The sequence below is a fragment of the Argiope bruennichi genome, chromosome 10, assembly GCF_947563725.1.
Source record: "Argiope bruennichi chromosome 10, qqArgBrue1.1, whole genome shotgun sequence".
NCBI classification, from domain to species: domain Eukaryota; kingdom Metazoa; phylum Arthropoda; class Arachnida; order Araneae; family Araneidae; genus Argiope; species Argiope bruennichi.
This window is the reverse complement of record NC_079160.1, coordinates 11722854-11739619: the sequence shown is the minus strand read 5'-3', so window position 1 is coordinate 11739619 and position 16766 is coordinate 11722854. Positions and strand designations below refer to the sequence as shown.

The 16766-nt window shown below is 31.9% G+C and overlaps 1 protein-coding gene across 1 annotated transcript in view; it reads right to left on the bottom strand.

Moving 5' to 3' along the window:
• LOC129988194 (CD109 antigen-like) overlaps window positions 1-16766 on the bottom strand; it is a 164509-nt gene that overhangs the window by 27727 nt on the left and 120016 nt on the right. Inside the window, exons 15-22 of the mRNA XM_056096351.1 lie at window positions 16293-16481; window positions 14900-15049; window positions 14157-14297; window positions 11780-11828; window positions 10636-10743; window positions 6884-6989; window positions 3195-3312; window positions 965-1078 (exon numbers count right to left, since the gene is read on the bottom strand). Coding sequence (XP_055952326.1) covers window positions 965-1078; window positions 3195-3312; window positions 6884-6989; window positions 10636-10743; window positions 11780-11828; window positions 14157-14297; window positions 14900-15049; window positions 16293-16481 — 975 coding nt within the window. The remainder of the gene's footprint in view (window positions 1-964; window positions 1079-3194; window positions 3313-6883; window positions 6990-10635; window positions 10744-11779; window positions 11829-14156; window positions 14298-14899; window positions 15050-16292; window positions 16482-16766) is intronic.

Below are 16766 nucleotides of genomic sequence, written 5' to 3'. Positions count from 1 at the left end.
CATATAATATCATATACATATACTGATCCTCCTATACATGTGCCAGATATCATACATATACCCTATAGAAAACGAAGAAGGTCTAGGAAATTTATAATCGAGTTAAAAACTGATGCCGAATACCTGATACTCTTAGTCAGTACCTACTTTGTGTATCTGATATTTTTGAATATATGATATAAAATACCATAACAAAACAGAATCACCGAACCCAAGCATGAATAACTAATATTTCTTAAGTAGTTTTTATCAAAGCTTTAGAATGAATCAGAGATTCAGAAGACTCTGTACCGTGAAATAAGGTTTTTTCAAGATGAGATCAAATGTTAATGTCAGTTTAAACGTGGCAACTACACATTGATGGATTGGATGTAATGTATTAATACATTCATCGATTCGATCAGGCTTATCTTGCCATAATACTTTAAATAAATTATTTAACAACATCGGTGTTCGTCAGCAGCATCAATTCTCTGTAATCAATTCTGTAGCTGTAATGGAAATACATCGAATCTCGTCGCATGTATTTCCATTACAGCTACAGTGATTCAAGATATGAGCAACTATTATCTTGAACACTTTTGTTTTAGTTACCCAACAGATATAGTGGGTGGATTTCACTACATCCTTTGACTTATTTGCATTTATTTATTATAATACTATTACTAATTGAAGTATGCACAATATTTTACAAGCTATTCTTATTTCTCATGTTTTCTGTGCAACAGAAACTTTTTTTCAATAATCTTGAATCGTAATGATTCTTTGTGTTTGTTCTTTAAGCAATTTAACTTCTTATAAATTTTGCGCTGTATTGAAACAGGTATGTCCACTCCAGAGTATATTTCATTTCATCAAAATATATGTAGTACGTTCTGTAAATAATATCTCCCACATAAAGAAAGTTTTATTTTAGTGTGAGTATAAAGTTTGCAAAATAAGAACTCATCTCAGCGTAACATACCTCTATTTCAGTTTGCAAATAATTGAAGACAGTTATTCGAATGCCGATCTGCTCGCCGATCTTGCACTTGGAAGGCATCTGAACATTCATCACGAAAGGACGAATGAAGGAGAACTGAAAAAAGAAATTGATACCTTTGAAAACTCTCATGGGAAAACAACTTTATAAAATGCGTTCATCATATCATGCTTACATAAAGAAGCATTATTACATTTTAGAAATCTCTTAAAGGTACAACCATGTCCGCCTACTACTGTAGAAGTTACTATCAAAAATCGTATAAAAAACTTTACTAATACACTACGCACCACTCCAATTTCTGAAGCGCGGTTCGTACCTTAAGATAAAAATCAGAAAAAAAAAATGCTTACGTTTTCCATTATTTGAGATATTTAAAAACAGAAATAAGTTGGAAGAATAAAAAGATTAAGGGATGCATTTATTTCGATCAAAAACATTAATGTACTGTAAATTGTAAATGTAGTGCTGTAGTACTTAATGTGCGAAATAGAATGTATTTAGTAATTAATGTACTAATGTAGTACTTTAGTAATGTACTAAATGTAATGTATTTAATAATTAATGTGCTAATGTAGTAATGTAAAGCACAGTAAGTTTCTAAAGCAATATTTAATATAAATTCTTCCTTTCCCACGTGACTACTGTTGACAAGGAATCACATTATAAGAGTCAATTTATCACTACATAGATAACAGTAAAAATTTAATTACATATCTATACAATGAAATTTAAAAAAAAATTGTTCAGCATGATTAAAATAAAATACGCTAATAAACAAAACATTACGCTAATAAACATTGTGAAACTATAATTATGTGAGATTTATCTGGAAACAGCGAAATTTTTTCCTGTAACGAAATTGCTGTTAAGAGAAAGCATTCGCCGCCGTCTTTATCAAAATTGTGTCATTCCTGCAGGATAATACATTCTGCTTTTTTGAACATGCCAAATCAGCTTCGTTTATTGACGTTTTAAGATATTTGCATACGACATTTGATAAAGAGCCATCGCATCGTCACATGGTGGGTGAAGCAGTTTCTGGATGCACCAGGCGTTAAAAAAGCACCAAGGCGAAAATTCTCCAAAACTGAAGTGGCTGAACAAATTCCTGAAACATTTTCAAATCAAGGCGAAAAATTAAGGTGTCATCCAAGTGCAAAGCTGAATAAGCCTCAAACAACGGTAAGGCGTGTGGTATAGACACGTAAGGCGCTTGTTAACTCACGCGCTGGATTCATTAACATCAGATATTATATCACGTGTACGGTAAGAACTGGATTGCCGCATAAGTATTTGCCGTGTCATCCGGAGGGGCAGCTATAGAAACTTGGATTATTGTAGTTTCATGGTAAATTTGATATTACAAAATAAATTAATACCAGCGTTCATAGGATTGTTTTATTTTTGTTCCATTCAATATGAATCATCCTGTATATATTCAGTTACTTAAAGACCAAATTTGTGCAAGAATAACATCGAATTTAAAAGTTTCAAATCTATATGTTAGAAAATATAACATACAATAATCGAAAATGGTAGTATCCTTAAAATAATTTCAAAAATGATTTCTTTCGGAGAATACAGCAATTCCCTAAATGATTATTTTATTTTATATAATTGTTTTGTAATCGTGACTTTAAAACAATGCGCAGAAGCTATCTCACGAAAAGAGCCTCCATTCAGCACTCTATGTCAACATGAAATCCATGATAATGAAAAATCATAATTAATGTTGTAATAAATTAAGAAAATTTATAAAAACTTTTTAATGAGTTCTTAAGAATGTTTATTGTAAAGATTCATCGGCTATTAACGTAGGAAATAAAGGTAGTAGGGCTAAAAATGGGAGATACAAATATATAAAAATGTACTGGACTGAGCATCACAATGGAATAATTGCTAGTTCATATTTATTATTTTATATGATATTATTTTTTGAAATGTGCCTAACTTTTTTCAGTGGCTCTGAATCAATTAGAATTTTACTAAATTTAAAATTTAAAAATTACCATAATGATTTATTAGTTAAAAACTTTTAAAATATTTATACAAAAATATTCACATTAATGAAAAAAAAAATGCATCAATTTAAATAAAGTTGGATGCTTATGTTTCTACCAAAAGAATAATTAGATTTGTTAAGACAATTCAAATAAATTTCATTCTTTCAGTAAATTTGTAAGATTACTTAATTTATAATTATTTTTACCCTAAATGGAGCTGGCAGCAGTCCAAATCCTTTGTCGCTATTCATCCCAAAGGCTCTGACCAACCACGTGGAAGGAACCGAGGGTGCAGGGACGGTGAACGTGGTGCGACCCAGAGGACTAGAATAAGAAAATATACAATGCCTTTTAAAAAACGCTTGTAATAAATAATAATTAATAATAATAAGTAATAATTAATAATTGTAATAAGTAATAATTGTAATAAAAACATTTTTTTAAAACGTAATTGTTAGTTGTTTAAAAAATTAGAAACGTCTCCATTTTAATTATTTTAATCCACGATTCATCATAATAAAAATTCATCATAGTAATATAAATCGTGAAATTATGTCATTTCTTAAACTCTCTATCAGATCCACAAATATGAACAAATAAAATTGAATAAAAGTATGTAAAAAATATTTATTCTTATTTCAATCTGGTATTTGAGCAGCTGAACGTATGAATGGCTATTTTTTTACCAACCAAATCAAAACTGTCTTGTCTGATTTGTCTGATGTGCATTCTCTTAGCAATGGCGATGCACGTTAAAACTCTTATTGCGACACTGAATGAAGACGAAACTATCGCTCATAATCTGGCCCTGACTTGGCCAGAAAGATCTTTAAATACACCAAATGCATTTTTTATTTTTTTTTTATTTCAGAACAATAGTGAGGGTTTAACGAATGAACCGATACCAAAATCCTTCACTAAAAATCAAAGATATTTTAACAAAGAAATTGCAGGGATATATGCATTAGGTGTGTTTATAAGTATATCCAATGCAGTGCCAGGTCCAGTACTGTCGGCCAACGTTATTTATCTGTCCTTTTAACTGGAATAAACGGGCCTATGTTTAATGCAAATTTAGAACTATGTATACGTTTTACAAACTATCACGTTTCCAGTTTTTTAAATAACACATCTATTTTCTCACATCAAAATTACAATCAGGTTTCCACAATACATACGGAAACATCTGTAAGGAAAATTGACTTCTCATATATCTTTAGAATGAATTTGAGATTTTAAATAATTACTATGGAATATAATTGTGCATTTTTATTTAAATATAATGCATTTTATAGCAAGTGAGCAGGCTTACATTGCCTGCTTACTCCATTCACAACGATTTTATTTCTTTTAAATCTGATTTGATAGTTTTGATTAATTTGTAATATATGTAAATGATATTAATTAGGTTTTTTTCGCATTTTTTTTTCTTAAAAGAATGTTGGAAAATAAGTTGTTTTTTAAGTTTTGATAAGGATTGTATCACGTGTCGAATACTAATCTTTGTTCTTGAAAACATTCAATAAATACTTACAAAAATGTTAAATCGTAAACTAAAAAAATGTTGTAAGAAGCTAATGAATCAAGAATATTAAATTAACTATTTGTATTGAAAATGACATCACTTGAGAAAAATACTTAATTGAATCGTTCAATAAGAGTGATAAAAACACGTTTATTGGATGAAACATAATATAAATTCCCACAGTGTAAAATGGTTGTTTTCAGCTTATAATCAAATTTTTTCTTGCCTTTATAATGGTGTAAAAACAAATAATTTAAGATACAGAATTTTACAAGATTTCTATCAAATTACAGGCCCGTTTATTCTAGTTAAAAAGACAGATAAATAACGTTGGCCGATAGTACTGGACCTGGCACTGCATTGGATATGCTTATAAAACACACCTAACGCAAGTGTCCCTGCAATTTCTTTCTTAAAATCTCTTTGATTTTTAGTGAAGGATTTTGGTATCAGTTAATTCGTTAAAACCTCACTATTGTTCTGAAATAAAAAAAAATGCATTTGGCGCATTTAAATATCTTTCAGGCCAAGTCAATGCTTCTGTATTATGAGCGATAATTTCATCTTTATTCAGTATCGCAATAAGAGTCTTAATGTGCATCGCCATTGCTAAGAGAATGCACATCGAACAAATAAACAAAGCCAAGCTAATTTATTTCGAAATCGAGCAGTTAATTGTAACTTCAAAGAGCCAGTTTCCACATTTAATTGACCTGTGCGATTATTATTAGCGAATCTGAAGGACACATTCTAGGATTTCAGGAACTATTCTAGTTTTTGATCGTGAAATGTTATTTGTAGTATTTTGGAATTATTGAAAAACAGAACTTAAAAATCAAAATATGCTTCCATTCACTTCAAGGCAGACATTCAGATGGAAATTAGTAAATCGAAGTAGATCAATTAAAATAATAAAATAATTTCAATTTCGTTTTCATAAATTTTTACATTTGCATTCCTAGTAGCACAAATGATGATATGATCATATGATACATATATTATGATATTATGATAATGATCAATATTTGCAATATTGAATAATATTGTTGAATATTGATTCATATGATATAATGCTGCACAATATTGTGACACAGGGTATCTATAGGGTGATAAAAAAATAACAGGTGTTCGTAGCCCTGTTATGTACTGGATAAAATATAACAAAATTTGGCCACCATACTCATTAAAGTATGCGGTTTCCATTTAACAATAAAAAAATTATACCAAAAAACGACAATAGGGGAAATTCGACGATGAGACGAAACGCTGCAAGCGCATAATATACGGAAAAAGAATACATAACTGCCAATGGAAACAGTAAATAGCAACACACCAAATACCAATGAAAAACGTTTATTATAGCAACTTACAAAAATGGCTCAAGGTGACCACCAATTTGATGTTTCAATAAATGCATGCGGTAAACGAGGTTTTCGACGGTGGCTCGCAGCATATCAGCATTTATTCGTCTGACATGTAACACTATTTGGTCTTTTAAAGTAGGAATGTCAGGAACATGTCCTAATAATACAACACCTGTCAAGTGAACCAGAACCGCATCACAACCAGAAATTGCAAAGATTCAGATCAGTGTCATCAGTTAACGGGTGTTATCTTATACGGATAAAATTTCAGGATCTTACACAATATCTTCTGCATCGTCGAGAACGGGGTATCTGTTTGTCATGATATTGAAAGGGCATTGCTGATAACTTGCTTATTAGCTATCGCCTGATCCATAACGGCAGTTGCAACTTCTTCAGCTTGTTCCTGCTAGATAACTTTACGTCCTCGGCCAGGTTGCACATCAAGAATTCCTGTTGCTTCCAGTATTTCAACCATTCTTCGTAAGTTAGTTATGGTCATCGGTTCTTTACGTAAATGTTTTAACCGTCGGTATTCACAAAGAGCAGCACTGGCCTTTCCATCCAGCTGATAAAACAGCTTGACTAATAAGGCACATTCACGTCATGACAACGCAATCGATAAGCGAATTTTTGCAGAATGACTTAAATTCAGAAAACCCTTCGTTTTATCTTCGATGTCATGTCTCAAAGTACCCGTATAAGTAAATTACATAATAAAGTTTCCGATCTCAGCGTCAAAATTTCACCTATTGGTGTTTTTTGGTTCTTATGTTTTTTTCTTGATAAATCGAAAACGCATACTTTAATGTATATGGTGGCCAAATTATTTCGTCCAGTACATAACACGCTACAGGGTTCAAACACCTCCTGTTATGGAATAGTGATGGTATTCCGTACATGGAACAGTCATCAGAGAGCAAAGAGAATTATTTTAGTACCGAAAGAGAAAACTTTAAAATTCTTCAGTCCTGAAATACTTTTCCTGAATGTTTTATGCACTCACCCTATGACAATGTCTTCCCAGATCCAGGAACCATGGTACATCCTCTCGATTCTGCTGAGACGAGTTCGGTGGAAGTCGGCGATGTCCGGCTCGTGCGTCTCGTGGCCTGAATTAAGAGAAGCAGGCAACTATTAGAGTGACAAATTTTGTAAAAAAGCAAGCGTAAAAGAGAAGGCGAACGCAGAGAGATAGAGAGACTTACTTCTGCAATAGACTGATCATGAAGGTCCCGATGGGTGGGCATGGTAAAGAAAACAGCATGTGCTCAGTATACAATAACACACAGAACACATTTTAACTCACTAACCTACTTATAACTATCTTTGGCTGAATGGAATTATTCCAAAGCCCACAAAAAACCGTATAAGAAGGCTACATGGCAATTTAATACAAAGAAAATTCTTAAGAAAAGAAAAATCTCGTGTAATAGCGCATTATGAGATATACAGCATCTAAGTATTGGAATAGCTTATAGTGTATGTCACATGACTAAGATGTCAAATGAAATTGTCTGTACCTATCACAATTCAATTAACGCTTCAATGCTCGAAATAATGTAAACATTCTTTTTTTAAAAAACAATGCTATAATCAAATATCATTGCAATACAATAACACACAGTATAAATTACAAAAACAAATAATTAAAACATGTTCTTTTGTTGCATTAGTTTCATTACATTAACGTCCCATTTGAAAGTAACAACATATTAGAACAAGTCTCGTAATATTGAACACAGTCAGAAGACGAAGACGAAGACGACACCTGAGCAGACACTCCCTTTCCGAATTTTCGTATTTCACTACCAGGAAGACATTCGGCTCAGAATGTCAGATTTAGTCTGCATGAACCTGTGCATACCTAACGGATATTTAGTGAAATCGGGTTTCGAATTTGTAGTCCTTCGGGATCAAGGTCGTTATATGCTGGAAGGTATTTAGATTTAAAGGGGTAAAAAAGATACCAAGGAAATCGCCAACAAAGGTTCATTTCAATAGCTTAAAATTATCAATTTCTATTTTTTTTGAGAAGTTTTTATAATAGTTATATTATCAAAAAAGAAAAAGAAAAAAAAAGATAGCCATTGTATATCTGAGGCACTATCTGCATGTACTTGTTCTATATTTATGAGCGAAAAAGTTATTCAAATTTTCTGTAATATTTAAACAAATTTTAAAATCTACTTATTGGATTTTGAATTTATAATCAACTTTATCAAGTGTAATAAAACGTTATTCATTAAACTGAACCTTAAAAAAAACAGTAAAAAAAAAAAAAAAAGATACATCACTCGTAGACAAACCAGCAAATAAAATTTTAAAAGAATTAAAATATGAGGCAAAGTAAGTCAAACATTTAAAGAAATTTTAACCATTTTAAAAGATACAGTTCAAAACCATATCAAAAGGCACTACTTAACTCATTCGACCCAAACTCAATTATTTAAAAAATCTGCATAAAAAATCAAAAGTAAAAATGCCCGAAGAAAATAATTTAATCAACTTGGCAAAAGTCTGCGAGTAATATATATGATTAAACAGTGAAATGAGTTGCAAAAAAAGCAACTCATTTTTTCAAAAAAAGAGGTTAACAGAAATTATTTTGAACTAGCCATTGTGACTAGTTAGTTCACCGGGATTAATGATTGCTAAAAATTTCAGTTAAATATTTTCTATAACTTGGTCTTAATAGTTTCAAACAAAATTTATTTATATTTCAAATTCGAACGACATATAACTCATACTAATTTAAAAGTTTGACATCATTTTCTTCAATGGACTATGTATTCCTCTAATTTTTGGTCTATACTTTATACTTACAATTATTACTCCGGGATATCTCAAAAATAGGGATGGTTCTCGCTGTCCTGGTGCCATTGCGACTCCGTATCATTATGTAAAGAAATGGTACGGAGTTGGGTACTTAATGTTGATGACGGCACAAATCTAATACGGGAAGTGTTGCACCGTGGTCGGTGATGGTTCTTACCATAATTCCCACCAAAGCTGTCGCGTTATTCCATTGATGCAGATCAAAAGATGTTTCTTATTTTTGTTTTCTACATTCTACTTTTTAATTTACAATTCGTTATCTTTCAATTTACAATTCTTTAGCTTTCTCTAACTTATTTTATTAACATTTAATTTATCCGAATGCCTTCGGGTGGGTCGAAACGACATCTCGTGGTTATACTTGCATTTATATCACGAAACAAGCAGCAGAGTTTAAATAGACATGAAATAGCATTCTTGAATTGATTAAAATATCTCTAATGTGCAAATTTCAACCCTCCATATTATATATGTGAAACGTTTGGCTGCTGTAGGGAAAACGGTGTTGCATATAAACCGCCAACACAACACACACATTCATCTCTATTATTAATAGATAGGCGACCAGCTGGTAATATTGGTTATATTTGATTTCAGATAAATCGTTTAAATATTTCTTAATGTCCAAAATTCCTTCGAATAGAGGCCAATCCCATGACATCATAAAGGCCGCGGTGGCCTGGTGGTAAGGTCTCGGCTTGTGAGCCGTAGGGTTTTCAGGTTCGAGACCCGATTCCACCGAAGAACCGTCGTGTAAGCGGGTCTGTTGCACGTTAAATCCGTCATGCCAAAGGTCCTCCCACTGATGTGGTGTGGTGTGGAGAGGGGGGTGCCAGCTCAGGTGTCGTCCTCGTCATCTGACCACGGTTCAAAATGACGAGGTCCGTCCCAAAATAGACCTAGTGTTACTTTAAAACGGGACGTTAATATAACTAAACTAAACTAAACCCATGACATCATGGCGCTATTAAAAACATAAATGCGCGGTTCTTTTATCCTATAATGGATTTCGTAAACCACGCAGATATTAAACAAAATCGTTCTTTTTTAGCCTCCAGCAATGGAAGAAAGTCACAGGATGTCATAAGTGATGGAACAATGAATACGGTTTGAACTTCAGGGAAACAGTTTAATTTATTGTTGGGAATTAGGTACAAAAATATTTTGAAAATTGCCAAAATCAGAAAAAAGAACACATTTTTTTAAAACTTTGTAACGGTGCAAAATTCATTTTTGTGCTGTAATATTTAATTTTTAATTAAACTTAAAAAATTTCTCCAAAATACACATTTTAAACTTCCAAAGTATACGTATGCCAAATTTAGTTACTCTAGGCTAAATAGTCTGGCTTATAGAACGCACACACACACACACACACACACACACACACACACACACACACACACACACACACACACACACACACACACACACACACACACACACACACACACACACACACACACACACACACACACACACACACGCACACACACACACACACACACAGCCTTATTATAAGTAAATATAAAGATTTAAAGATGGTATAAGATTAATTTTGTTGAAAGTTATGACGGAAAAATGTTGAACTTTGGAATTTCCATTTTAACTTTTTAAAAGGGGCGAAAAAACTTTGCTATAGTGCAGTCAATCCTTCCAGATGATAACGAACCTGCCAGCCAAATTTCGTTTGAATCCGTCATAGGGTGTGGAATGGTATAAAATTCAAAGAAACAAAACAAAACAACAATAACAAAAGGAAATTCAATTATATGTACACAAGTTCTGTGTCTTTCATAGCGAAATGGTAAATAGAATTGTAAGAAACTAAGTGATCAAAATTAAAAATTAAAAATAAAACAAAATTAAAATAAATAAATTAAAAATAAACATTTTTATGCACACAGGTTGCGTACTTACATCCGCTCTCGTCGGTCGCGTCCGGACAATCGGCGAATCCGTCACACCGCTTCTGCAGGCGGTAGCAGGTTCCGTCCATGCAGGTGGTCAATTCACCTTCACATCTGCCTGCAACGAATTCGTTTTTTGAAGCATTCAGAACACAAATAAATAATAGTATATCTGTACGTAATGATAGCAGGCAAATAAAAGTATATTTATATCGTCACATATTAGTATCAAAATCATCACATCTCTTGATAAAGCGCAGGCCTAGAGGTAAGGGATTAACCAAGGATGCATTATTTGACTTGAAATATCTCAAACAATGACTAGATTAGATGATTAAACTAGAAACAGATTAACTATTTAATAGATTGAGATACGTTTTTTATTGAAAAGTGCAAAAATTATTCGGAATTCTAATAAAAGTCACAACTTATACTTCTGTAATAAATGATGCAGTGCTAATATTATTTAAAGCAAAGGTTTACGCTCTTCTTAACAATTATTTTTTTTGGAATTGGATGTGTAGTACTTAAGTAATTTAGGGGGGAAGGAGTCAAAAACATCTCATGTCACTTCACTTTTTTCACCTAGATGTCAAAGCTCACCTTCTCAAAAGGGTTAGAACTTGGGACAGTTATATTGGACCCTGATTGAAGTGATTAAAGCAATAAAATTTGATCCATACTTCTTTCCTGATTAAAAATCTCCAGTGAATAATCTACGACCAAAATACTAATACATAATATTCTTATATCTCCTCTACTCCAAATAAATAAATAAAAATAAATAAATAAATATAAAATAAGGAAGTATACAGTAGTAGGGTCTTTTGAGATATCGTTTAAAATAACGTAAGTAAGGTATCTGAAGGAAAACTTTGGTTTAAAATTTTAGCTTTTTAAAATTTTCTCTTTTAAATTAAAATTTTTCTCTTTTTTTTAGCTAAAGTTACTGGATTAAAAATTCTTTAGTTAGAATTGGGATCTTTGAGTTATTGCAAATTTAAAAAATAAAGACAGCAGCTATACTTTCACAGTAAAAAGAAAGGTATAGATGTTATATTCGGCTCTTTATAAATGCAAAATATTAAATATAATATATTAATACGAAATTATTTTTTCATCCGTATAAGAATGAAATTAGAATTGTTACATACCAGGACGCTGAGGAACTTCGGCATCTGTAAAAATAACTAATCCAGCGTACTGAAATAAAATAGAACGAATTATTATTGGAAAGAGGAAAAAAAAAAAAAAAAAACATTAAATTTGTTAAAATTTTCAATCGGATCACACAGTAAAATATCATTATTTAACAAATGAGATATTTTTTGCAGAAATTCGATAAATTGGACAACGTTATATCTTTCAATGAATATTATTGTAAAATGCTACAACGAGCGAACAGTGACATTTAAACATTTTTTTCATTCATTTAAAATGTTTCTTCTCAATTTCTTTCAATAGCTAAATTTCCATAGTTCCCATAGTTCTTTCCATAATTGTATTTTCATATTTCCTCTCCATAGTTGTATTATCATATTTCTCATAGTTCTTTCCATAGTTGTATTACTAAAGTTCTTTTCATAATTATATTCCATAGTTCTTATAGTTATATTTCCATATTTCCTCTCCATAGTTGTATTATCATATTTCTCATAGTTCTTTCCATAATTGTATTACCATAGTTCTTTTCATAATTACATTCCATAGTTCTTAGAGTTATATTTTTATAGTTCCCATAATTCTTTCCATAATAGTATTTTCATATTTCTCATATATCATAGTTGTATCACCATATTTCACATAGTTCTTTCTATAGTTGTGTTTCCATGGTTTTTTGCATAATTATATTACATAGTTGCCATAGTTATATTTTTATACTTTCTTCACAAAAATAAGTAAATAAATAAAAAGCATTCTGTGAAAGTTTTATTCATTTAGAAATATCATTTTTGCAAAAATGTATATTAAGAAAAAATAATCAATAAATTTTGTAGATTGTTCGTTTTTATACTTTCTCTTTTTTCGGCATGAATCTTTAATTAATTAACAATCTGATGCCCATATTTTTGTTAAAATCTTTAATCCTATTTGAAAGGAGATGGGAGAAAAAAGCATTCTAAAATGCTATTCGAATTTAGTTGGCTTGCGTGCACTTTTTTATTGCTTCATTTTTATCATCATCCAGTCATAATCTAAAAATAATCATTTTTATCATCATAATTTTTTAAACATTTTTATCATTACTTTTTTATTGCTTCAGTTTTGGGATAAAGAACCGTTTGAAAACAACAATATTTGATATGAAATTCCTAATATAGAATGCCACAGGTGATTACTAACTTTTTTTGCCCAAAATTTCATAATATCTAAAGTTTTAGAATGAAGCTCTTTAAGAAATTTTATTCGATTTATTTGATTCGATTCTAATTTATAGCATTCTAGAATGCAAAAAATTACAAAAAATGCCTTATTTCTCCACAGGGAAATCTGAAGCATGAAAATTTATCAATATCTCAAAAACATTTTAGCAAATTACAATAATTTCTCTTTCTAGATTTTGTATGCAGGAAAGTAAAAAATAACATTTATTCCCTTAAAGTCGTTGCTCAGGTATGATAAAACTGTATGAACTGTATGATCAAAATATAAGACCATGAAAAGAATTAAAAGTGCATCATTTTTATTTATGATTAATTTACGCTTAATTATCTTACTTATGAGTTCTGATTCTAAAGTCATATGAAATATTCTGGAAGAACCAGAGGGAGTGGTCTCTCCGAAATTTTCTCGCATATTCTCTAATAAAGCTATCCCAGAGACCCCTTAGTTACGAAATATTAAAATTAGATATTAATTTACCATTTTTATTGAACCTATCGCGTGAACCTCGGCGACTTTTTTGGCAATTAATCCCAGGTATACAGTTAATAGTATCCGAATATTTGTGTTTTAAATGTGTCTTTCCTGCGATAAAAACATAGTTAATATATTTAAGTCATTGCATTTTTGAATTATCCCGTTTACATGTTTCTGAAAATACAGATCGACTGACGGTCAACTCTTGTTGGATATAGCCCAAACTTCGATTGGTGGCTACACTATAAATGTTAAATCTGTCTTTCACAATTGCATCCATCTAGCTCTCTTCTTTTTGTAGATATCGTGTTAACTTATATTCAAGCATCCGGACAGACAGATTTTATCAGCACGCATTTTGCTCAAAATCTGGCAGTCATTTACAAATTTGACGTAAAGACCGTATACCAATTTTCTAATTCAAAGCATTAGCTATCTTTATCACATACAGCGACATAATGTTAAAAATGTATTTTTTAAACTCAAGGAAATCTAAAACGTTGAGATGCATCAAAATCTACAGATCACATTTTTTGACGATTACAATATATTAATTTTTCTACACTTTTATAACTCTCTCTTAAAGAAAAAAAAAAAAGTGTGTCGAAATATTTCACTCCCTAAAAGAGATTTTGAAAAGGGGGAGAAAAGCCAAGAATTGAAGCTCTGTACCTGGAAGATCTGTCGTGCGTCCATGCCGTACGAGGGTGAAGGGTAGTGGACAAATGGATTAGGAAGACCGTCACGTGACTTCCAGGAAAAAGACAGTGTACCATTGCCTTGCTCGTCGAACGAGTTCATCTTTTCCAACACCTGCAATAAAAAAAGATACAACCATGAGCAAATAAATGTATTCTATTTTCTAGATCATCATACTTTATAGGAGCACGTGAAATCCATCGGGGCCAAATATCCTCCAGTTGGTGTGGTGTGGAAGTTTGGAGAGGGGGCGCCAGCTCAGGTGTCGTCCTAGTCATCTAACCACGGTTCAAAGTTACGAGGTCTGCCCAAAAATAACCTTACTGTTGCTTTAATCTAACTAAACTAAAATCAGATTTGCATTTATCTCACTGCTCAGGTATTGCCAAAACTTTGACAAGATTTTCTGAAGGTTCCTTGGTAAATCTTTTTGCCATTGAATAAACAACGCAAAAATTACATTCGGACAAAGTTCTACGATGTAAAATTAACATTCGAAACCTATATGCGAGACATCAATGTCAATAATTACCAAGGCTTTTTCATTAGACATGTTTCAAGTTTGAAATTAGGGCCTATAGCTAGGATTCCTTTTCATCACACCTCATATATATGCATTTGAAATTTGTTTTTTTTTATATACGTCACAGTTTGTGCAGGGTTTTACTTCTAACAGTTTTTAATAATTATCTCAAATTTTTGCTGCCGATACTCACCTCAGTAGGACTGAGATCAGCTCCGCTGTCCATTTTATGCAGCAAGTGTTCCACAGCTGACAATCCAATGTAAGTGCCGGGGTGACCTTCTACGACCACTTCGATCGTCTGTCCAGTCTTGTCCTTTTTCTCATCCAAAATCACAGAAAACTGAGAAAAAGAATTAAAGTAGTTGGATTATGCAGTTCAATAATAAAATTTTTTAGAAACAATTGAAACTTGAAAAATTATCGTATTTTAGGTATTTTTCTGGTGTAAAGAAAAACTCAGTTGACTTTAGAAACAATAATCCTCCGCACTATAAATTTCAAAAAGTTGGAGAACGAATAATGCAAAAGAAGAAAGAATGACACATCTGATATAAATGACCATTTTACCATATTACTTAACAAATATTAATTAGCTGAAGATTGGAAATGACAAATGTAAACAATTCGTTTTTTTTGTTTTTTTATGAATTAACCAAAAATATATTTTGAGTACAAACTATTTGAGTAGTTAATATTATAACAATTGTCAAGAATTTTGTTATACTAAAAAAAGGATAAATAATTGTGATAAAATCTATATATAAAAGCCGGTTTCTTTGACTTCCTTTACGTTCAAATCGATCTTCCCGTCCAGTTTCGCGATGAGGATAAACTAGTAAAAAAAATCGGTCACAATAAATTTTACAGATTTTAGTTAATTTTTTTTAATGCGATGTGCATTCATTAACCTTTTCTTTACTTCTATCTCCATGATGCGTGCTTATAATCATGCTTCTCGGATACTTAAATACAATAGACTTTCTAAGAGATGTGACTGTTTAGTGAAATCTGTTTCATTTATCCTTCAGATAAGCTCAAGTGAAATATATTTCCTCCCTTCCTTCAAGTTTAACTTTAAAGATAAGGTCTCCAAAATTTGCTTCGGCTTTTTTGTCCAAAGGATTTCTTTTTTGCATTGTTAAGAGGTCTTCCGGCTATCATATCTCATCTACTTGCTAAAAGTCAGCGGATTGCAGATACAGAACACATTATATTCAGTAAAATCGGGCAATATTTGTGGCCTGTTATTCCTATACAGGATGATAGTCCTGTATAGGAATACATGATAGTCTATATGATGATATTCCTTTCTATTAATATCATCATATCTTTCCCGTTTTCTTGGATCTTGGAGAAGTATAGACAAATATGACTCTTGCGGCAATGAATCACAAATGAAAACAAAGCTAAAGTCGCAGTATAGTATCAAATGATCTTTTTCTATTATTTGTTTTATTATTTGAAACATAAACAAGCTGCATTGCAAAGCAACGATAAAAATCACCTTTCTCAATTCGGCATTTATCTGATGGGACGCGTATTTAACAAGGCTTGAGAAAGGGATTTATTGCAATAATACATACATTGTTCCGGGATAGCCCATCGACTGGAAAAGTGAGGGCATCTGCCACCACTTCGCCTTCCCTGGCCATGTCCCAGACGACAAGTGAAGCCGTTGGGGCCATCTCCGAAGAACAAGGCACCGCGAACGTCTTCAGGCTCGAAGGCATCTCTTCCGCACCACTCAGTAGAATGCTGCTTTTCGATACCACCTGATAATAAGAAAATGTTAGAAAACACATCAGTCCAGGCATTCAGCAGTTCAGCACTACATTCAGTATTGCAGTTTGAATAGATGAAAAAAAAATGCACAAATATTTCAAATTTATCATAAGCAAACATGTAATTACAGCCAACATAACATGGAGATGGTTTATCAACATTATGGGGAAAATTTATGAATAAAAGTAACATTAGAAATCTAATCGTAGTTTGATGAACACGAGAATGAAGAAAAACATCACCTTACCCATCACAGCCTCCCCCCCCCCCACTTC